Here is a 24,758-nt window from a genome sequence, read left to right as displayed (position 1 = left end):
CCTCTTGCCACAGATGTAGTCAATCTGATTGCTGTGTGTTCCATCTGGTGAAGTCCACATGTAGAGCCGCCATTTGTGTTGTTGAAAAAAGGTGTTTGCAATGAACAAGTTGTTGGTCTTGCAAAATTCTACCACACGAATTCCAGCATTATTTCTGTCACCAAGGCCAAATTTTCCAACTACCAATGATTTTTCTTTGTTTCCAATTTTTGCATTCCGGTCACCAGTGATAATTAACACATCCTGATTGCATGTTCGGTCAATTTCAGATTGCAGAAGTTGATAAAAATCTTCAATTGCCTCATCTTTGGTTTGGGTGGTTGGGGCATAAATTTGAACAATAGTCGTGTTAATGGGTCTCCCTTGTAGGTGTATGGATATTATCCTATCACTGACAGCATTGTACTTCAGTACAGATCTTGAAACATCTTTTGTGATGATGAATGCCATGCCATTCCTCTTCAAACTGTCATTCCCGGCATAGTAGATCACATTGTTGTCTGATTCAAAGTGGCCAAAACCAGTCCATATTAGCTCACTGATGCCGAGGATATCAGTCTTTATGCATTCCGTTTCATTTTTGAGAACTTCCAATTTTCCTAGATTCATCATACATCCCATGTTCCAATGATTAATGGATGCCTGCAGCTGTTTCTCTTCAATTTGAGTGGTGCCACATCAGCAAATAGAGGTCTCAAAAGCTTGACCTTATCCATATGACTAAGGCTGGGTTTACTTAGATGATGCAGCTCTTTCCCAGTCCTATTTTGAGAGCCTTCTAACCTAACTGGACTATTGATAAAGTTGCACGGTAATGTATCAAACAGTGTTTCTTTGCTATTCATAAGGTTTTCCCTGGCCAATTCTTTGAGAAGTGGACAGCCTCTTCCTTCTTCCTAGTCTGTCTCAGTCTGTAAGCTGGGCTGATACCTGTGCACCATGTGCATCCCGCTGGGTTTTGAAACACCAGTGGCTCAGCCTCAAAACTCACATCAACGCATCACCATGGTAGGACAAACCGACAGACAAGTTTGTCTCCCTTTTGGAAATCTCTCGTACCACTCTTACCTGGGTCCCTGTGCCTGACTTCTCCTCTGTCCAGATTCCTGGGCATTTTAATCCTCTTTCTCCCACTCTCCTGCCTGCTGCTTTGGGTGTGCCTGAGTTCCCTGTCTTCACCTGGATCCCTGCGGCTGACTGCTCCTCTGTCTGGGTTCCTGGCTTTTAATCCCCTTTCTCCTGCTTTCCTGCCCTGCTGCTTTGGGCATGCCTGAGTTCCTTCTCACCTGGATCCCTGGGGCTGACTGCTCCTCTGTCTCGGTCCTGGCTTTTTAATTCTCTTTTTCCCATTCTCCCTCCCTGCAGCTTTGTGCATGCCTGGGTTCCTTCTCCTCACCAGTATCCCTGCGGCTGATGGCTCCTCTGTCCGGGTTCCTTACTTTTTATCCCCTTTCTCCCGTTCTCCTGACTGCTGCTTTGGGCGTGCCTGGGTTCCCTCTCCTCACCTGGATCCCTAGGGCTTACTCTCCTCTGTCTGTGTTCCTGGCTTTTTAATCCCCTTTCTCCCACCTTGCAGCTTTGGGTGTGCCTCAGTTCCTTCTCCTCACCTGGATCCCTACGGCTGATTGCTCCTCTGTCCGGGTTCCTGACTTTTTATCCCCTTTCTCCCACTCTCCTGCCCTGCTGCTTTGGGCATGCCTGAGTTCTCTCTCCTCCCACCCCTAGTAACCAACAAAGAAAATTTCCAAGAAGATTTCCATACAAAAAATGGAGTTTGCTCAACTACTAACTAGAATGCAGAAGTCTGTGTACAATACACTATACCTCTATCAAGAAGATATTTACTAATGGTAAAAGAGTTGAAGCAGAAAGGGTGATGCAGACATTATCCATGGCTTTTTCAGACACACAGAGGCTTTGTTCTGTCCTTATAGATATACCCTTCTCCATTTTTGCTTGTCTGGAATAAACTATGAAACTTTCCCACCTGTTATCGAGGATGTCTCATTTGTAGTAAATATACCTTGTTTCTCCATATTTACACCTTATAAAGTAATTAAACCTTAATTTGCTTTTTTGTGCTAAGAATCTAAAGCATGCTGCATCTGATTACACATATCATATGGTTCTGTTCTGGTTTTATAAGTTTCAGCCTGGTGTAAAGTCATATCACCACAAAGGTGTATACTACTTAGATTTATATTTCTCTTACTTCCCACAGAAATACTTTCATAGAAATGTCCTGACTTTATGATTGATAGCAGAAATTGCCATTTCACGTGTCTTAGTTCATACACATCATAATTAGAGGCTTATTGTGTTTTTTTTTTTTTTTTTCCCCATATCCCTTCTATAAAGACCCGTTGAAAAAAATCTAGCTGAGAATAAAGGTTTGGGGAAAATTCTCCCCATCTTGTCCATTAGTTGCTCAGTTCTTGATCATTTTTCCAATTCTAAGGGACTTTAATGTGTCTCTTAAATGTGCACTGAAATCCTTTTTGTCATAATAAATTTTTTTATTATAGTAGTCTGTGTTAACTCTTAAGATGATAGGGCCTTGATGTATTCTAATTCCATGGCTTGTTGATAACCTTTTAATAGCAGTTTTATAAATAATACTATTAATATATTTTAAAAACTTATTTCAGAAAATGTTCTGTATTGCCCTTATACTGATTATAGCTCAAGGATAAGTTTTAACTGATCTTAAAGATTTCATAAGTATTCAAGAAGTACATATCTAAAAATTAAGACTTATTTTTTTTCTATAACAACTTTCCTGAGCTATATACACGTACCATACAACTTATTTAAAGTGGTTTTTAATGTATTCAAAGAATTATGCAACAGTTACCATAGTCAAGTTTAGAGTGTCTTGATCATCACCATAAGAAATCCCATATTGTTCAGTAATCACGCCCCATTTTCCCTGAATGTCTCCCCCACCCGCAGCCCTAAGCAATAACTAAGTACTTTCTGTTTGTATAGTTTGCCAATTCTGGGTAATTCATATATATGGAATCATATAATATGGTGCCTTTTGTGTCTGGTTTCTTAGTGTGATGTTGTCAAGGTCCACCCATATTTTACCATTTATCAGAACATTCTTTTTTATTGCTAAATATTGCATTGTATACTAACTGCTGTCGAGTCGAATCCGACTCATAGTGACTTCTCCTTGGGTTTCTGAGGCAGTATCACTATGGAAGTAGATTGCCCAACCTTCCTTCGGAGGAGTGGCTGGTTGGTTTGAACCACCAGGCTTCTGGTTATCAGTCAAATGCCTTAGGCACTATGCCACCAGAACTCCTATTTCATTGTATGGATATACTATATTTTATTTTTCTGCCACAAGGTGGGAGTAGAGAGTTTTAAAATTCTCATTCTCTAACCAATTGCTCTCTAGTTGATTCTGACTCATAGTAGCCCTATGGAACTGAGTAGTACTGCCCTGTAGTTTCCAAGGCTGTGATCTTTATGGGAGGCGCTCCGGTGGCATAAGGCCTAAGGCATGTGACTGCTAGCCAGAAGGCTATGGGTTCAAACCCACCAGCCACTCCTCAGAAGGAAGGTTGGGCAATCTGCTTCTGTAGTGATACTGCCTCGGAAGCCTAAGGAGGGGTCACTGTGAGCTGGATCTGACTCCATGGCAGTGCATTTGGTTTGGTTTGGATATTTATAGGAGCAGACCATGACATCTTTCACCTGTGAAGTGGCTGGTGGGTTTCAGTTAGAGTTGAGTGCTTAACCACTACACCACCAGTGCTTCTTAAGATCTGATTAGTTAATGAGAGTTTCCTAAAAGCTATAAAATTAATTTTCCATAAGTTACCAAAATAATTGTTGGTACTGTTTTTAGAACAACTTTTCCTTAAGACTTGGATTATTTCAGATTTCCGTATAACTATACTGAGGGGTCATCAGCCATTTAGAAAGTTTTAGTGAGTTTTTTTTTAAGCTTTAAATACTAATTATGAATTTACCTCCAAATCCTTTTCTCTGTATTGAATTCTTTTGATCACATTTTTACTTCTAAACTGAGAACAATCACTGGGGGTGGAGAGGGCATGCAAATGAGTGGAGCTTTGGGTGGGAGGTGGACAAGAGAATGAGTGAAGCCTGGGTAGGTTGGCACAGTGGCAGGTCCTTTACACAAGGGAGTAGCTAAGAGGAAAGTTTCAAATCTTAATGCCTGAACAAACCAAAACTCAGAGTCACCGCCATTGAGTTTATTCCAACTCATCGCGACCCCCATTGGGTTTCCGAGGCTGTAAATCTTTACGGAAGTAGATTGCCCCATCTTCATTCCGCAGAGCTGCTGGTGGGTTTGTACTGACACCTTTCTGGTTAGCAGTCAAATGCCTTAGGCACTAGACCACCAGAGCTCCTTAATGCCTGGACGAAGTGAGAAAATACAACTGTTCTCTTCACTGAAAAATTAAAATACACATACTCATGCATAGAGTGTGTAATCTGGAAGGGGAAAAAAACATTGATTTATTTTATGTCTGTAAAAGCTATTATATAGCACCTTGGCATCAGTTTGCCCATGTCAAATATTAACAGATGTATTACTAAGTCATAATAGGTCTATTTGTCAGAAAATATTTTTTACAAATTAAGTATTATGTCATATTGTATAATACAATTAAACAGTGAACAAACTAAAAGAGATTTTCTTAAGATTTTCACACTAACACATGTTCCATATGTAAGACTGAATAACTATCAGAACAGACTTGGCAAATTTCCACATTATGTTTATCGGTTGCATTTTCAAAGACCCAATAGTTCCCTTTATTTCTTTTTCATTGCAGAGTGGGAAATGCAAAGGTTGTCACATGAACTACTAGTAAAACGTTCTGTTGCTGTTTGGAGTATACCAAACTGAATGGCTGCATAGCTTAAAGATAAAAAAAAAAAAAAATTGTACCTGGCAGTAGATTTGGAAAGTGGATTTGATTTATAAACCAAATTTAGAAACTATAGACAATGGTGAAATTCCATTTCAGTTGACATGATAGCAGGTGATAATGTACATTTTTCACTGTTTGCTTTTATTATTTTAGTTTCTTCGAGATTGTATTGATTTGCCAGAATCCCTGAGAAAGGACTTTGCTTTGTTGAGGTTTTAGCCATTAGAAGGCAGATCTAAGACAAAGAAAATGTGTGATGGCAGTGTAACTCTTAATAAATGGTGAAGATGAGTTTGCCTGTGGTCCTCTGGTTTGGTGTATTATATTTGCCATCATATGTGCTCGGTTAGAAAGATGTTACTGATTTTCCCCATGAAAATACCATACACACATGCCCCCTGCAAAATTTGATTATCAACTAAAATATGTAAGCTTCTGGAGCTACATCTGACATATTAAGATCTATATTTATTCAACCTATTTTGTTACATAAACAATTACATTAAATATAGAATTTATACAGTTGCATGTATGTTTTGCCTCTCATATTATGAAATAATTTTATTGAAACTCATCATATGTAATTGGGATCCCTTTGGAATAGTGTATTCCCAAGACAGTTGTTCAAGTGACAGCTGTTAGGAATATAAGTGACTTTGGAAGTCCTCAGATATAAGGCAACTACTTGTTTTCTGAAAAATAAATTTTTTGGGAATACAGTCTTTACCTGATTAGTGGGCATGTATGATAATTGTATATTACAACTCTTACTTGTATTGATATTTAGAAGTAGCACAATTTTAAGAGGCCAGAGTCTTGAGAGAACTTACTCTTACCTGATATCTAAGTTTTTAGTTATTAATGTGGATTTTGTCTTTTATTTTCTTCTTCTTCTTCTTCTTCTTTTCCTTTTCTTTGAGGGGTTGGACATAATTGCCTTATTTCATTTCAGGGATCCTTCTAAAGTAAATATTCTGGTACCTGGTGCTGGACTAGGAAGATTGGCCTGGGAAATAGCTATGCTAGGTTATGCTTGTCAAGGAAATGAATGGAGTTTTTTTATGCTCTTTTCTTCCAACTTTGTACTCAACAGGTATTTAATTTACTTTTTGCTGGAAATAATTTTCAGAATCAGATTGACTTAACCTATTTTTTGACCAATTCTGAAGTTGAAGATAAGATCTTAGTGCTTGATTATGGTGTACATCATGGTTCTTATGTTAAAATCGAATTGCTGGTACAAATTACCACTTTTATATGAGTGAGAGTGCCTAGTTAACAGAATTCTGAAAGAGAATGGGTAAGTGACTTTTTAGAAAGCAATTGGGCATTCTCTAAAACTGAAATGATTTTGTGTACAAGTACCAGGACTAACTGTGGTCCAGGAAGGAGCACTTTCTCATTGTCTCTTAAACGTCTTCACCCCTTTAATTGTTTATACTGAAGAATTCCATATAGCAATTATAACTTTTTTCTTTAATCACATCCTTGTTAAATGTCCAAGTTTGCTCACATGATTGAGGTGGGAAGATCTCTCAGAATTTCTGTGACCTTTTTTATAAAGTAGCAGGAAAGGTATCAATTTTAAAGCCAGAAGAGGTGTGTTAGAAAAAGATAAATGGCTGTCTTTTAAAGAGTTAAATAAGCAATATATTTACCTGAATTGATTTTTTTTGGGGGGGTCTTTTAATCCATGATTGGTTGCTTATCTACACATATATTTACATTTTCAAATAATTGGGTAGGGTCAGTGATAACACTTTAAATGAAGTAAGCTTTCAGTCAAAAAAAATCATATTTTAGTGTTTAAAGTAGATTTTCTTGGTAAAATGTTTAGTTTACACTGAGTTTTATGTTCATATTTTACAGATGTTCTGAAATTAATCAGTATAAGCTTTATCCCTGGATCCATCAGTTTAGCAATAACCGGAGATCAGCCGATCAGATCCGACCAATCTTTTTCCCTGATGTTGACCCCCATAGCCTTCCTCCTGGTTCTAACTTTTCTATGACAGCAGGAGATTTTCAGGAGATATACTCAGAATGCAGTAAGTGCCAAGCAAGCATTTTAAATATATTTTCCTTTATTCTAAACTTAAAGAGCTAATTTTAAATTAAGCCAATGTGTTGGTCATTCATTTTGTTGTCAGCATATGAAGTATTTTGCAGTGACACTTTTGAATATCTTCAAGGCCCTATACAAGGCAATGGAAGGAAATATAAAGAAGTATAAGTTAACCTGAAATTAAGAAATTTAGAATTTGTTAGATCATTACTATAAGAAAGCATATAAACAAAGTTCAAATGAGTTAGGAAGGTTATAAAGTTGAAAGTTGGTTAGTGTGAGACCGGAACTCTTTGTAGATAGGCTGTCACTTGAAGGATAGAAAGGAATGGCATTCTAGGCAGGCAAAGCTACAAAGATAAGGTAACTGGGGAGACAAAAGCCTGGATGGAGGGGAAGGGAGCTTTGTTTGGGGGTTTAATGGGAGACATGGCTGGAAAAGGAGCCCCTGTGTGGCACAAATTGTTTGTGCTCAGCTGCTAATTGAAAGGTTGGTGGTTCAAATCCACTGAGTAGCACCATGAAAGAAAGGTCTAATGACCTGCTTCTGTAAGATTACAGCCATTGAAAGCTCTGTGGAGTGTAGTTCTACTCTGACCTACATGAGGTCATCATGAGTTGGAATTGACTTGACAGCAACAAGTTATGGCTGGAAATGTAAGTTAGTCCCAGGTTATGGAAAACCTTTACAATCAGGCTATGAAGTTTCAATTTCAAGCCAGTTAATTGTTGAAGAAATTTGAGGTAGGCCCTAGGGAAAGACAGATGGCATGGGGCAAGGGAACAGAGGAATTGGCAGTAAAAGAAAGAAGAAAAGTAGCATACTGAGGGGGTAGCTAGATCGTGCATTCAGCAAATACTTTCTGAGTATCTGCTACTCCAGGTGTATCCTAAGCATTAAAAAGAGAGTAGTAAATAAAACTAAGTGTCTACAGGGAAGTTATATTCTAGTAAGGAGAGACAGGCAGTAACAAATTTAATATCGTGAGAAAGAAAAAGCATGGTAAAGGGGATATATAGTGACTGGGAGGGACTCCTGCCATATAGAGATGTCAGGAAGGCTTTTCTAAAAGCAGATATTTAAAATATATACGTATATACACGAGCTCTGGTAGCATAGTGCCTAACGCACTTGACTGCCACCAGCCACTCCTTGGAAGGAAGATGGGGCAATCTACTTCCATAGTGATACTGCCTCGAAAACCCAAGGAAGGGTTGCTATGAGTCAGGTCTGACTTGATGGCACATAACAACAACATATGTGTGTGTGTATGATATATATATATCGTCAACCAGGGAACCTTACAACAGTGGCAAGGCAAACCATTCAAAATATTTTGGGCAAAACCTTCCAGAGGACATGGCAAGGGAAGAGGCTTTGTTGCAGGAAATGTGCTTGTTCTGCTCAAAGAAGGGCAAGAAGGTCAGTTTGGCTGGGGTAGTGAGCCATGGGCACAGTTGTGGGAGATTAGGTTGAAGAGGTTTTGATGAGTTGGACTTACAGGCACAGCAAGGACTTGAAGTTTTATTCTGAGAGAGATGGAAAGCCATTGGAAGGACTGGAACAGGGTAGTAATAAGATAATTTCTTTCCTTATTTTTCCCTGAACTCTGGGATTAGGAAAACCAGTACTATAAAGGCAGAAAGGGAGAGATGGAAAATGTTAGGCAGTAGGGATAGGTAGGAAACAAAGTCTCAAAATAGAAGCAAAATAATGGAAAATATCATTTAAGCAAATATAAATAACCTTCTGGAGCATGGTTTAAGAGGCATTGCCATGTCTAAGCACTGAAGGTAATCCTCAGTTAATGTCTTTATTGCAGCAGCTTGTTCAGACATCACACATTAAATTCCATTTCCTATAACTGTGCCAAGCCACAGCCCCAAGACGTAAATGCTGTGTTAGTTGTGGAGTGTCCACCTGCTGTTTCTGACTGCCTGTGCCCCTTTTTTACTTGTGATTATCTGAAGTGGTGTTTTCATTTCTCAGGGAGCAATAGGTGCATGCATTCTTTCTGAAACCTGCAAGAATTGGTGGTGGTGCTTTAAATTATGATTTGAAATTCAGATGACTTTTATATTAACTGACTTTAAATGAAGACTAGAAGTCAAATGTTAGAAACAAAATTCTTACATATATCATTTGGTAAAGAAGTCTAGTAATATGTGCTATCAAACTGATTTCCAGATTGATTACTTTATCAGATTATTATTAAAACCCTATTAAATTACAGAAGTGTCTACTAAATATGATTATTTTGTTACTTTGAGTATAGTATCAATAGGAAGATTTTAGTTTCTATGTACATGCAGTTGAATGAAATGTTAATACTCTACTAGAGGTAACTGGTAAAATTGTAAAGTTAATTAAAAGATAAAGCAAAATAACAGTTATTTAATTTTTCTTAAATAGATACCTGGGACTGTATTGCTACATGTTTCTTTATAGATACAGCTCACAATGTGATCGATTATATTGATACAATATGGAAAATACTCAAACCAGGTGGAATTTGGATAAATCTAGGTAAGTTCTTTAATATTCATAGATAATTTTTAGAATATTATACATTAATCTGACTACTTATAACTCTTCCACATTTGGTAACTTCACAGTATCAAATACTCACGAAAGTTAAATTGTATATCTTTTAAAAATTGGATACTAGTGGTAATGCACCCAAAAGCATTGGAGACCCAAAAAATTATAGTTAAGGAAAAAAAAACAAAAACGTGTTGTCCTTGAGGTGATTCTAACTCATGACAACCCCATGTGTTTCCTAGTGGCCCTGTACTCCCTAGGTTTCCATGGTTGTTGCTTTTTGGAAGCATATCACTAGGCCTTTCCTCCAATCCTGGTGCCATGTTCTTCTTCATATAGTCCAGCTTCTCAGATTATTTGCTCAGTGTACAGATTAAATAATGCAAAAAGGTCTTGGAGACAACATCTTCTGACCTCCTCTAACTTCACAAGAGGAAGATAGAATCACCATCAGATAAAATTGCCATAAGCATTGGGCTTATTCCTATGAGGGCAAACATGCTACCACCCTCCAGCCTTTTACCAATTCTGACACCAGTGTGCCTCCCACGGCAGTCATTATTTCTAAGCTGGATTTGATAATTCGTTGCAGTGGCCACACACACCTCACAAGCATTACTCATGATTATGGCATTTATTAGATGTGGTAGTTATGTTTGTGTGTCAGCTTGGCTGGGCCTGGTTGTGTGGCTGGGCAGCTGGTGGCAGTTATTCCCCATGATGAGACTGGCAATCAGCTCCATGGTGGGATCTACCACAAGCAGCTGAGTAGCTGCCTTTGGGATGTGGTCTGCTTCCTTTATATAAGGAGAAGCCTTGGGGATGGTCTCTAGCCTATGGCACGCTTGGACCCATGTTGCCGTGTTGTTGTTCAGCAGCCTGCTATGCTCTGCCGACCTTGGGACTTAAAATGGACTTGAATTAATGGCCTGCCATGTGATTTGGTAATATCAGGACTGTGCCTTTTTACTTGTCAACCTTGGGCTTGGCAGACTTAGCAGCCAGCAGCTGTCTGAATGAAGAAAAGCCTCTAGGTCCAGTGGGCTGGGAGCAGGAGGCAGAGCTGGACTCCAAGATTGAGGGTCTTTCACCCAGCTCCTCGAACCTGGCACTTTGAACTTGGACTTACAGCCTCTAAACTGTAAGAAAATAAACTCCTGTTTGTAAAGGCCATCCCACTTGTGGTATATTCCTGTCAGAGCAGCACTAGGTAACCAGAACAGAATATGGTACCAAGAGAGTGGGGTGCTGCTCTGACAAATGCCTAAAATGGGGAAACAGGAGTGGAGTGAGTCCTTGACCTGAGACCCTGGCCGAGAGGCATGATAGATGGCAGGAGCAGAGCCCAGAGACCGGCATGAGAGATGGCAGGAGCAGAGCCGAGAGAACCAGCATGAAACAGCAACAGCCTTACCAGCCCCCGGAGGAGAAAGCTTGATGCCTTTGGTTAGGCGGCTTCCTGGTGGAGTGGGTTGCCTTCAGGTATTAATGGTAGAAGAGACTGGCTTAAAATGGAGTAGCAGGTTGGCTGGCCCACGGAGCAAGAAAGCTAAATGTCCTTTGGGGCAAGAAGATTTCTGGTGGCGTGGGTTGACCTCAAGCATTAATCGGTAGAAGCGGAGACCAAGGAAATGGAAGCAGAGCTACATCAGCTTTTGAAAGGTTAGGACCATGGCCTTTGGGGGTGGAACAATCACAGCCCCCTAGGTTTCAAAGAGCTAGGTCTTCACCAACTTAATTATAGAGTGTGGGGCTGCTTGTTCATGTGAGCCAGTGGGATGGAGCCATAGCCGCTGCCCAAGAGTGAGGGTGTGGAGCTGCCGTGTTCAAGAGGGAGAGGAACGGGCCCACCAAGCCAAGGGGGTGAGGTCGCCATTCAGGAACTAGGGGACTAGAGCCACCCAGTGGAGGAGAGCTGTACAGATGCCAAGTTGACATGGGGTGGAATTGTGGTAGTTATGTTTGTGTGTTAACTTGGCTGGGCTTGGTTGAGTGGCTGGGCAGCTGGTGGTAGTTACTCCTCTTGATGAGACTGGCAATCAACTCCATGGTGGGATCTACCACAAACAGCTGAGTAGCTGCCTTTGGGATGTGGTCTGCTTCCTGTATATAAGGAGAAGCCTTGGAGATGGTCTCTAGCTTATGGCACACTTGGACCCTGCATGTAGCCGTGTCATTGTTCAGCAGCCTGCCATGTTGTGCTGACCTGGGGACTTACAGTGGACTTAAATTAATGGCCTGCCATGTGGTTTGGTAACATCGGGACTGTGCCTTTTTACTTGTCAACCTTGGGTTTGGCAGGCTTAGCAGCCAGCAGCTGTCTGAGTGAAGAAATGCCTCTAGCTCCAGTGGGCTGAGAGCAGGAGGCAGAGCTGGACCCCAAGGTTGAGGGGCTTTCACCCAGCCCCTAAAGCTTGGCATTTTGAACTTGGACTTAAAGCCTCCAAATTGGAAGAATAAACTCCTTTTTGTTAAGGCCATCCCATTTGTGGTATATTCTTGTCGGAGTGGCACTAGGGAACCAGAACATTAGGGAAGTAACAGGCTACAATGGAGGTTCAGGAGTGCGCTCAGGATACAGTTCTTTGATCAAGACAGTCTCCCCTCTGCTATGCCCTCAGGCATGCCTCTCTGGTCCTTGGTCTCTCAGCCTGGTGTCTGCCCTGCTTGGGCAAATGGTTCAAAGCTCTTTTACACACCTCCAGCAAGCCGCCTGCCCAAGGGCACTCAGCTTTCTTGCACTGTGGGCCAGAGAAGCCCACTTTTCTGTCTCAGGCCTCTTGGTTCCACTACCACCGTCTCTCTGCCAGGATGCCCAGAGCAGGGATCTTGGGTCCAAGGATGCACTCTACTTCACCTCCAGCTCTTCTCTCTTGATGGCAGTGAGATTCCCTCTCTGTCTCTAGGAGGGCACATTTTAAGCCTGGCAGAGATAAAACTAACCAGTCCCAATATCAGAATTCTACACAGCTATTTACATAGTCCCACCCAGTAATCTGGTGGGAGTTAACAAAGACTGTGGCTAGAAAGGCCATAACAAGTACTTCAGTGCACTGCAAATAAGTTTTTTTTTTTTTAAAAAAAGAAAAAACAAACTCACTGCCATCGAGTCAGTTCTGACTCATAGTGACCCCCTCCTTGGCTTTCCACGGTGGTATCTCCACAGAAGTAGATTGCCCAGTCTTCCTTCTGAGGAGTGGCTGGTGGGTTTGAACTGCCAGCCTTTTGGTTAGCAGTAAAATGCCTTAGGCACTGTGCCACCAGTATACTAATTATTAATCTGTAGAAAATTATTCCCACGTTTTTCCTACCTTCCACTCCATTGAGATAGTAGTCACTGCTGTTTAAGAAGTGCGTACTCTCTTTTTTCTTTCTGTAATAAAACATTTAGGAGAAAGATGTTACCTCTCCCGTGGATCCCTCCTCCCTAGTACATTCATATACTGGAGGAAAAAGTAGGTGTAATTTTTGTTGTTACCTAGAGTTTATGAAAGAACAGAAATGGAATTTATTTATGTAAAAACATCTTACTGAATCCCACTGCTAGGTGCTAGATCAATATGACATAGTCACACCTCTCCAGAGGCTAAGGGTAATTGCCAGTGTTCCCCTCTTTAAAATAAAGGGAGAATAATGATATCATCATTATACTTGTCTTTTTTTAGTGAGACACATAATCCATTTATGGAAGACATCAGGGCTATAATATGAAAGTCTTCAAGATAAAGAGATTTATGTTACAGTACATAAAGGGACAGGTTTCATTGTTTTGAGTCCATGCCTTAGAACTGGTATAGTTTTGTTGCTGGGTTCTGTCACTTCTCTCTTTGTAATGGTTTGAGTTAAAAGTCACCTTGGGAAACTTGTTTCCAAGTATTGAATGAAAGATATTACTACTACCTTGTATCTTTTCACTGTGGGTTTGGCACTATGATAGCGCCTTAAAAATAATTCATTTAATTTCCAAACAATGCTGTATTAAAATGTCATCATTGCTCTTTTATAGTTGAAGAAGCTGAAGTTGGGGTTAAGTAATGTGCAGAAAGTTCCTGTAGTTTATATGTGGCAGAGATAGGCTCCCAAAATGGATCTAACTCTCAGAATGCCTGCAGGATGGCTCTGCAGGTTCACCCTGTATCAGTTTATAACAGCACACTACTGTAACTCTGCATATGTGTGATTAAAATTTTTGACTCCACTTTTACTGAGTTAGGATAATTTTTTGTCTATTTCCCAAAGCATTAAACTTAACTTTCAAAGAAACAATTTTCTTTTTGAATTTTTATTTCATTAAGTATTGATATTTTATTAAGTTACATAATAATAACTGCTTAGAAGAAATAAACTTGGTCCTTGGTAAGCATACTGTGTGATAACAGTAGATATCCTGGAGCTGGCCTGCGATCTGTTATGGTCATCACAGGTTAACAGGAGGCCAATTAGGAGTGCTACCACTCTTCTTACCACAGAGTTTCAAAATAAATTTGAGAACTGGAATAATAGAGTGACAATAAAAAATAAAATTAGTTATTTGTAAAGTTAATGCTCCTTTGCGTGTATAAGTTCAAGAATTTAAAAAATAAATATATTCAGTGCCCCTTAGATATTGATGTGTTCCAGGTATCTGCTTATCGTTGTAGTGTTTACTTTTTATGTTGTGTGCTTGTTCTTTACCTCATGTTACTCATTCTCAGTCCCATGGCTTCTCCTCTTCATTCAGTTCTCAATATATATTTCTGGTCCAAGTATCTGTCTTGTGTACTAAGTCAGAAAATCCAGCTTGGATGTAGCACCCACCCACTGCCGTCAGCTTGATCCTGACTCACAGCAACCCTATAGGACAGAGTAGAAGCCCCATAGGGTTTTCAAGGCTGTACATCTTTATGGAAACAGGTTGACTCGTCTTTTTCCCATGAAGTGGCTGGTGTGTTCAAATTGCCAGCGTTTTGGTTAGCAGGTGAATGGTTTAACCACTGTACCACCACAGCTCATCATTCATTGTTTCTTACCCCTCCACTACTCTGGAAGTCATACACTTAGTTTCTAGTCTCTTAGTGGTTATCCTAGAAATTATAAATTTACATCAAGTCTAAAGTAATCAGTACCTTTATCCTCTGCTGAAGTAATACAAGGATCTTCTTCTATCTCCCTCCAGAAGTATTATATTTACATTTTAAATTAATGTTTTATTTAATATTTATTTAGATTTGCCTACATAATTATTTACTTTTTTGTTTTTTGCTTTCAATCCTTGTATTTCTGAACTCACACCTGACACCATTTTCTTTTTTCTAGAAGTACTTCCTTTAGAATTTCTTTTAGTGAAAATTTTCTGGTGACTAATTAGAGTAGTTTTTATTTGAAATTATACATTTCCCTCATTATTTATATAACACACTGCTGTCGAGTCGGATTCGATTCATAGTGACCCCTCCTTGGGTTTCCGAGGGGATATCACTATGGAAGAAGATTGTTGAACTTTCCTTCTGAGGAGTGGCTGGTGGGTTTGAACCGCCAGCCTTCTGGTTAGCAGTCAAATGCCTTAGGCACTACGCCACCAGAGCTCCTATTGTTTATATATATGTATATATTTAAAACTTCATTGTGAAATAATGCAAACCTTCGGAAAAGTTGGAAGACTAGTATAAAGAGTTCCCATATACCATTTACATATTGTTAGCATTTTGCCACATTTGCTTAATCACATTCTTTTCTGATATATGTACACATACTGCATGACTTATTTGTGTATATACTTAAAACATGACATTCACTTACATTGTTATAGAACAAAAACCAAAATCAGGAAATCTGACATTAGTAGAAAACTATTTTCTAATCTACAGACCATTTTCAAATTTCACCAATAGTCCCAATAAAATAAGGCTACAAATCTACACTATGGCTAAATCATCATTTACAACCTGTCTGGATTTTTTTATTTTCCTCAATCCCATTTTGATAAGCATGAGATCAGTATTTCTTTCAGTCCTCAGAGGATGGACTTTATTTACTCTTACCTCAAAAATGGCCCCTAAGACTCCTACTGTAATGTTGGATAATCTGCCAGACTCCCCACCTTGAATGGGCCTTGGGCGTTACTGTCTTTTGTCCCCTGACACAAAGAATTTGTCAGATTGAATGTAGCTTTCATCTAGATTAGACACCTTCAGGGTAACAATGCTGTTGTTGTTGTTATGTGCCGTCGAGTCGACCCGACTCATAGCGACCCCGCCTTGGGTTTCCGAGGCAGTATCACTACGGAAGTAGATTGCCCCATCTTCCTTCCGAGGAGTGGCTGGTGAGGGTGACAATAGCATCTAGGTTTACTTCTGGTTCTCACTGCCATTGAGTTGGTCCCCAATTCATAGCAACCCCTCCTTGGGTTTCTCAGGCAGTATATCTATCTACATTAGTAGATTACTCCTCAGATTCCTTCTGAGGAGTAGCTGGTAGGTTTGAACTGCTAGCCTTCTGGTTAGCAGTCATATGCCTTAGGTACTATGCCAGCACAGATCCCAATTCTATGAGTTTCTAGTAGTTTCTTACTAGCTTGCCAGGCATTCTGTACTAAAAAAAAAAAAAAATCATAAGCTAATATTAGTTGTTTTCAACAGGAGGGTTGGTCTGAATGACCTAACCTGCTTTTATAGTAACAAAAGTTCCTTTATATATTTTTGTATATTGATTTCTCTTAAAATGAGCTTTATTTTTTAATTTTGCAGGGGTAGGGGGAATGATATATTACTAAAACCAAAAACCAAATTCACTGCCATCAAGTCGATTCTGACCTCATAGAGACCTTTGGGTTTCCAAGGTTGTGAATCTTTACAGAAGTAGATCGCCCTATCTTCCTTCTGCAGAACAGCTGGTAGGTTTGAACTGCTGACCTTCTAGTTAGCAGCCAAATGCCTTATCTACTATGCCACTAGAGCTTTTAGATAGATAGATAGAGATAGAGAGGCACACACACACACACATATATATAAAAGAGAGGCCAAAATCCCTAAGACGAAACTTAAGGCAGAAGTGAACAAGTCAGACAATATAAATTTATAAGTAAATGACTGATGTACATGAAAAAAGTTATCCCCTCACCTAGTGAAATAAATATTAGTGAAAGATCAATTTTTACTGATCATAGTAAGTGCATGTTTTACATTTTCACTTAAAACTTTGATAAGGTACAGTGAGCTAGGTAGGGTGTGTTCATAATTGCTAGTGGGAATATAAAGTGATAAGATACTGTTAATGTCTTGGCCCTGGGCACATAAGTTAGTGTCATTAGAGCAGAGATAGGAACTATGCACTTAAAAAGACATTTCTGATGTTACCGCCTCCTTCCCAGAAGCCTTCTCTATACTTCAGGACCCATTTCTGTTTTCACATGTGATCCAGTTTATATCTGCAGTTTTGCATTTAATTAATGGAGTTATTACAAGTGTATATAGTATGCCTTTGGAATTTGAGGACTTAGCATTTCTGATTCAGCTAGTTCTTCAGAAACTCAGGAATTACAGGTGTGAGTGCATGACATGGAGAATCACCTACAAGGTTAGTGTCAGAGGGACTCACTTCTCCTGACATTCCAGTATAGGTCCTGCAGTGGAATGTCAATTACTAGGCCAAAGTTTCAAAGATCTGGATAAGTATCCCGGCAAATATAAAGGACATTTACATCTCTTTTTTTGTCTGTCTCATCCACTAGAGTCTGAGCTCCTTTAGTGTAGACCAAAACAAAACCAAACTCACTGCTGTTGAGTCAGATCTGACTCACAGCAACCCCTCTTGGGTTTCTGAGGCAGTATCACTACGGAGGGAACTCTGGTAGTGTAGTGCCTAAGGCACTTGACTGGTAACCAGAAGGCTGACAGTTCAAACCCACCAGCCACTCTTGGGAAGGAAGATGGGGCAGTGTACTTGCGTAGTGATACTGCCTCAGAAACACAAGGAGGGGTTGCTATGAGTCGGGTCCGACTCAACAGCACATAACACCAATAACATCATTTCGGAAGTAGATTGCCTAATCTTCCTTCCAAGGAGTGACTGGTGGGTTTGAACGGCCAGCCTTCTGTTTAGCAGTCAAGTGCCTTAGGCACCATGCCACCAGAACTCCTCCTTTAGTGTAGGGGGAAAAATAAAGAAGTTTCCATTGAGTTGAGTCTAAGGTGGCCCGTGTATGTCAGAGTAGAATTGTGCCATAGGATTTTCAGTAGTTAATTTTTCATTAGTGGATTGCCAAGCTTTTCTTCCAAGGCACCTCTAGTTGGACTCAAAATTGCAATGTTTCTGTTAGCATCTGAATGTGTTAACCATTTGCACTACTCCGAACTCCCTCCAGTATAGAGACTAATTTATTCAACTTGGAATTCAGGTTGACATAGGTACTAGTGCATGTTTACATTTAAGTAATTCATTCATAGTATCTTTAAACCACAGGTCCTCTGCTGTACCATTTTGAAAATTTGGCAAATGAACTTTCTATAGAATTGAGCTATGAGGATATAAAAAATGTTGTTCTGCAGTATGGATTCCAGGTAGAGGTAAGGATAAAATGAAATACTGGCAAGGTTTAATTTTCAAAGTACTTAAAACAGGAATGGTATGGTTACAGCTCTTACTGGCTTTATGTCTGAATGTCTCTATTTTCTCATATGGAAGGTGAGGTTCATAGTACTTAGCTTTCAGAATTATAAGGATTTGGGATAACATGTATGTGAAGGGCAAACTATATTCTTTGGTATAATAGTATATTAGTAAATGATAGCTGATCATTTTTAGAATATATGCCTCTATAGACTTCACTGATGGATGGATACCATGTAGATTAGACTCTGTGAAAGCAGACAGGGAGTTGGGTGTAGAGGGAGACTTTTCTACTATATATCCTTTTGTACTATTTGCTCTTTTATCATGTGCATTATTATAGGGTTTTATGATAATTTGGCTGTTGTGTTCCTTTTGTACATTTATTTAGAAGCATTCCATTTTTTTAAAACAACAAATTTGTTCTTTAAAATAAAGAGAAGCAATATATTGTAATTGTTTAGATTCCAGGTGTGCCACTCTGTGTTAGCAGTGTGCCTTTGGGCAACTTATATAAGTACTTCATATTCTTCTTTGTAAAATGAGATTACTGGTACTATCAATCTTATGGAGATAGTAAATGAATACACAGAAAATACTTAGAATAGTGACTGCCACTTTTAAATATACAGTATTTGTAGTGGTATCATCATCATCTTCTTCTTCATTATTATTTGTATTGCAGGTGGAGAAAGAATCTGTCTTGTCAACATATACTGTGAATGATCTGTCCATGATGAAATACTATTATGAATGTGTCTTGTTTGTGGTTCGTAAACCACAATGATTGTCTCAAGTGATGTCACCAGGAAAAAAGTTTAATAAGAGCAAATGCTGAAATAAACAACTCAAAATCAGCTGTCAGTTATGACAAGACAAGACCTCAAATCAGTGGTGCCTTCTTATTCCTAAAACAATTTAGAAATAGCATCTATTTTCTTAATATGTGTCTATTGCCTTTTCAGAAATATACTATGCCATGCATATTTGTACTATACAAGTGAAATGGAAGAAATGTCTTTAAGTACACTGTTTCCTTGAAGCTCAGAATTGTATTACTAGAAAAAAACTATCTCAAGTATCTTCACGAAGCTGTCCTGTTGCAATCTGCCATATTAATGACTAATAGTATTAAAGCCCAAATAATATCCTTTTCTGTTGTTTTCTACACATTGGATGTGTTATGTTTTAGAAGTGTCTGAGGATCCTCTCTCATATTCAACATATAAAATTGGGACCTTTGTTCACTTTGGACCTAAGCAATCTATACATGAAATATGTGTCTATTCTTTTATAATTTTTTTTTTCAAGCTCAGCTGAACTTAGAGAAGCATCAAACATTTCATTCTTATGAGATGCTAAATTTAATAGCACGACAAGCCAATAACCTGAGGAATTAACAAGTATTTTGGCAACACAAAATTAAACATTTTTTAAAAAATATTATCATCATTGAATCACTTTGAGATCTCAACATCCTAAGTGAGGCACAAACCTTTGTTAAAAGTAGTGCTAGTAAACTGGGAAAATAAGAATAAAATTTGCTGACTCTAAATATATGACTCAAACTGTACATGAATAATTTGTCAATGTGATGTTTACAATAATGTCTTTTCTTTAGATCATCTGGATTACAAAAGGAAGCATTTTTTTTCATTGAAACAATATACTAGTAAAAACTGTCATAATGGTATTAATGTGGGGAAATTCTGAATATGAAATTCAGGGATAAATTACTGCCCATAGTCTGTGTCTATAATATTATGTAAGCAGCAGCCATTAGTGTAATTTCAGATTAACATCAGTTTTATTCCCTGATAGCTGGAGCTTGAACAGTATATGCTGCTTTAAATTTCTACCTCTAGAAGATCTTTATTGGAGAGAATTTTCCTTTGTATTTTTGTATGTTTATTACTCTGTTTCCAATAGCTTGGAAAGTAGAGATGACTAATTTTAATGTTTTAATTTTTTCTTGAAGAAAAGGAAGTACTCTTGTTGAATATTTTTGCAGATGGTTGTGATTGAATTAAATGACCTCTATGGAGATTTGGATTAATCCAGATGGACTTAATCACAATAATGTGCTGGTGGGATAAATGACATTTTTAAAATAGAACACTTGTAAATCCTTTGTTGTCAATTAGGTTCAAGGAGTCACTTCATGATTTGGTAGCTTATTAGTAGGACCGTTTCTGCATATGTAAGGGAGTTCTTGTGATCTTTACTTCCATTATGCAGTAAACAATTCTGTAGAGTTAATTTGACTTAAACAAATTATAGAAGCCTGTAATTTGTTTGCTTTGTTTTGTTTTATAAGTTTCTCTATTTTGTGTTCCTTCAGTATTTTGCAGGTGTTCATTTGGTAAGCATTCTCATTATCTATGTGAATGAGCTTCAAATTAACTGCAAGGGAAGAGCAATATTTTGGGTTTTAGAAGAGAAAAGGGACCCCTAACTAAATATGAGAAATCCATTGGAAAGAAAGAATGCATACTGTTTTAGAGTAATTTTTAAATGATTTATTCATTAACTTAGTATTTACTTTACACTTGTATTAAAACAAATGATTGTTGTCTTTGTAATAGAGACAAAAATAGGTCAACATCAGTGGTGAGGCTTTATTCCTTAAAATTCTTTTTGCTATCAGGATTTATTCTTTAATAGTGTTACTTATATTTCTAAATTATAGCTGTGTTTAGTTAATTGTGAAATCAATTATTTCATCTGCTTTTCATTTCTCCTTTATATCATGAATTCTAATATGTTCTATACAAATTTACATCACTTTCTTGTACTCTTTGCAGTTCCTGTAATCTCTAAACTTGAATGTGGTATCAGTTGATAATAGAAGTGTTATTGGAGGGTTTATTTAATTTTTCATTTCTTATGTTTAGTCCTAGCTATTAAAGTGTGTAAGCCTTAAATCTTTAAAAGAAAACAAAAATTCTCAAAATTTGTTCTATCACAAATGTTTTCATTTATTTTCTTAAAGTGGAGGAGATAAATCATTGTGCTTGCTTTCTAGTTTTTTTTTAACCATAAGATGAAGCAGTGTAGGGTAAGATATATTAAGCAAGTGAGCATGGTGGAATATAAAATATGAAGAGGAACTATATAAATCACGGTATAAAATTTATGAAGTTTGGAAACTATAAAATGCACTGTATTTATATGCTATTCTCATTCTAGGAGTTGCCACAAAAGCTGAATTGGAAGCTTCATCTCTGCATGAAATTTCCTATATTTTTAATGTGTATGATGGACTTACTTTTTCTTGAATATTAAAGTCTGCCAATTGCTATGAAATCATACTTGGTTATTTCTAAGTTAGTGATAACCGTAGACATGGGACTTTTTAACTGATTGCCCAAATACATACTTTTGAACTATTTTTGTATGCTTCTAGGAGCAGATAATATGATTATCTGGCATTTGAGTATGCCAGACCTTACACTATTTTCACTTTCCTTCATTCAAGTTCACTGTAATAAAGTTGGAATCTACCAAGAAAAAAAGCTTAATCTTGATCTTTAGTTTTGTTTAATAGCAAATTGTTTACAGAGAAATAAACAGTTCTACAAATATCCCACTTTGAATAATGAATGGATCATCTGGACAGAAGATCAATAAGGAAAGAGCTGATCATCATCACTGAGGAACACTATAGCTGAAGGAGTCCTGGTGGTCTAACAGTTCAGCACTTGGCAGCTAACCAAAAGGTTGACATGTCAAACTCACCTAGAGGCTCTATGAAAGAAAGACTTGGTGAACTGCTTCCATAAAGATTACAGCTGTGAAAATGCTATGAAGCGCTTCTGCTCTGTCATATGGGGTCACTGTGAGCCAGAATCAACTCGGTGGCACCCAACAACAGCATAAACTAACTAGACTTGAAAGATGTATAGCAGACTCTATCCCACTGTGACAGAAATACATTCTTCTCAAGTACACATGTAACATTCTCTAGGATATATCATATAACAAAACAATTCTCAATAAATTTAAAAAGATGGAAATCATAGTATCTTCTGCAATGGAATGAAACTAAAAATAACAAAGAAAATGGGAAAATCTGCAAATATGTGGAAATTAAATAACACACTCTTAAACAACCAGGGGGTCAAAGAAGGAATCACTAGGCAAACTAGAAAATACCAAATGGCAAATAAAAATGAAAGCAGAACAATGCAAAACTCAGGGATGCAGCAAAAGCAGTGCTCAAAGGAAAATTTTTCATTGTAAAATGCCTATGTTACTTAACTTCATACCTTGAAGAACCAGAAAATGATGAGCAAACTAAACCCAAAGCCAGCAGAAGGAAGGAATAATAAAGATTAGAACAGAGATATGTGACATAGAGAATAGAATGGAAAAGCAGTAGAGAGACTCAACAAAATATTCTTTGAAAAGATCAGCATTATTGACAAGTCTGGCTAGATTGACTAGGAAAATAAAGAAGATAAAACTAAGAAATGAAAGCAGAGACAATACTATTGATCTTACCAAAATTAAAAAGGATTATAGTAGAACACTATAACCAGTTAATTGTAATCTAACAAATTCTTGACTGCTAACCAGAAGGCTGGTGGTTCAAACCCACCAGCCAGTCCTCAGAAGGAAGATGAGGCAATCTACTTCTGAAGTGATACTGCCTCGGAAACCCAAGGAGGGGTTGCTATGAGTTAGGTCTGACTCGACGGCACATAACAACAACACAACAAATTAGATAATGTCGATGAATGGACAAATTCCCAGAAAAACAAAAATTACCAAATTGACCCAAGAGGAAATAGGAATCTGAAAAACCTGTAACAAGTAAGGAGATTGAATCAATAATTAAAAAACCTCCCAATAATGAGAAGTTCAGGACCAAATGGATTCTCTGGTGCCAAACACTTCCTAACATACTCTATGAGACCAGCATAACCCTGATGTTGTTATCGTGCCGTCAAATCAAACTCGACTCATAGCGACCCCTCCTCGGGTTTCCGAGGTGGTATCACTATGGAAGTAGATTGCCCAACCTTCCTTCTGAGGAGTGGCTGGTGGGTTTGAACTGTCAGCCTTCTGGTTAGTAGTCAAGTGCCTTAGGCACTACACTACCAGAGTTCCTACATAACCCTGATAGCAAAGCCAAATCAAAAGAAAATTACAGACTATATGATTTATTAATACATGTGCAAATATCCTCAACAGAATACTAGCATACTGAATCCAGCAGAGCATTAAAAGGATTATACACCATGACCAAGGGGAATTCACCCTAGGAATGTAAGAGTAGTTCAGCATTAAATCATTCAATGTAATAAATCATAGAATGAAGAAAAATACAATACATGATCATCTCAGTAGATGCAGAATAAACACCTGACACATTCAGAACACTTACATGATAAAGACACTCAGCAAGCAAGGAATAAACCAAAAACCAAACTCACTGCCACCAAGTTGATTCCGACTCATAACGACCCTCATTGGGTTTCTGAGGTGGTAAATCTTTACCGAAGTAGATTGCCCAGTCTTCCTTCCATGGAGTGACTGGTGGGATTGAACCACCAATCTTCTGGTTAGCAGTAAAATGCCTTAGGCACTATACCACCAGAGCTCCTAAACTAGGAATAGAAGGGAACTTACGAAAAGGCATTTATAAACCCATAGCTAACAGTCAATAGTGAAAAATGTAAACTCTTTCAAAGACAAGCTACCAACTAGGAAAGTATGTTCAGAAACCATATATCCAATAAGAATCTAATAACCAAAATTGTGTGTGTGTGTATGTGTGTGTTTGTGCATATATATATATATATATATATATATATATATAAAGAAAGACAACCAATCATAAAATGGGCAAATAGACATTTCACCAAAGAGGACATTCAAATGGCCACCAAACGTGAAAAGATATTCCATATTATTAGCCATCAGGAAAATGCAAATCAAAAGCACCATGAGATACCATTTCACTCCCATTAGGATGCCTAAATTAAGTAAAATAACAAATGTTGGAAGATGGAACCCATATCCCTTGGTGGTGGGAATACAAAATGGTATAGCCATTGTGGAAAACTGGCGATTCCTCCAAAAAGGAAACAACTACCAGATGACCAACAATTCCACTCCTAGTTATATACCCAAAAGATTTGAAAGCAGAGATTCAAACATACTTGTATACACCAATGTTCACTGCAGAACTATACAATAGCCAAAAGGTGGAAACAAACCTAAATGCCAACCAGTAGATGAATGGATAAACAAAATGATGTACATACATACAACGGAATGCTACTCAGCCAGGAGGAAAATGAAGTCTTCATACATGATACAGTAAGGATGGAGCTGGAAGACATCATGCTGAGTCAATCACAAAAGGACAAATAATTTATGCCCATACTTACATAAAAACAACAGGGAAATGAATAGAGACCAGAGTTTATTAGTGGTTACCAGGGAAGGGAGGGAGGGGGAAAGAGGAGGTTATTGCTTATGGAGTACTGACTTTCAGTTTATGGTGATGGAAAAATCACATTGATTAAGGGTAGGGTAGCACAGCTGATCAATGTAATTGCTGTCCATAAGCCATACACCTGTAAAAATCTGAACTGGCAAAAGTTGTGTGATATATGACAAAAGCAAATAAAAAGGGTAG

General features: G+C 38.1%; 1 protein-coding gene across 1 annotated transcript in view; it reads left to right on the top strand.

Annotated features, from left to right (window-relative positions):
* Positions 1–18,896, top strand: part of CARNMT1 (carnosine N-methyltransferase 1) — a 65,396-nt gene extending 46,500 nt beyond the window's left edge. Inside the window, exons 4-8 of the mRNA XM_007938540.2 lie at positions 5,869–6,009; positions 6,786–6,964; positions 9,395–9,508; positions 17,963–18,066; positions 18,795–18,896. Coding sequence (XP_007936731.1) covers positions 5,869–6,009; positions 6,786–6,964; positions 9,395–9,508; positions 17,963–18,066; positions 18,795–18,896 — 640 coding nt within the window. The remainder of the gene's footprint in view (positions 1–5,868; positions 6,010–6,785; positions 6,965–9,394; positions 9,509–17,962; positions 18,067–18,794) is intronic.
* The last annotated feature ends 5,862 nt before the right edge of the window (positions 18,897–24,758 follow it).

Source organism: Orycteropus afer, unplaced genomic scaffold (genome assembly GCF_000298275.1).
Source record: "Orycteropus afer afer isolate SDZICR_OR568_19922 unplaced genomic scaffold, OryAfe1.0 scaffold00005, whole genome shotgun sequence".
NCBI classification, from domain to species: domain Eukaryota; kingdom Metazoa; phylum Chordata; class Mammalia; order Tubulidentata; family Orycteropodidae; genus Orycteropus; species Orycteropus afer.
This window is presented reverse-complemented; position numbering and strand designations above follow the sequence as displayed.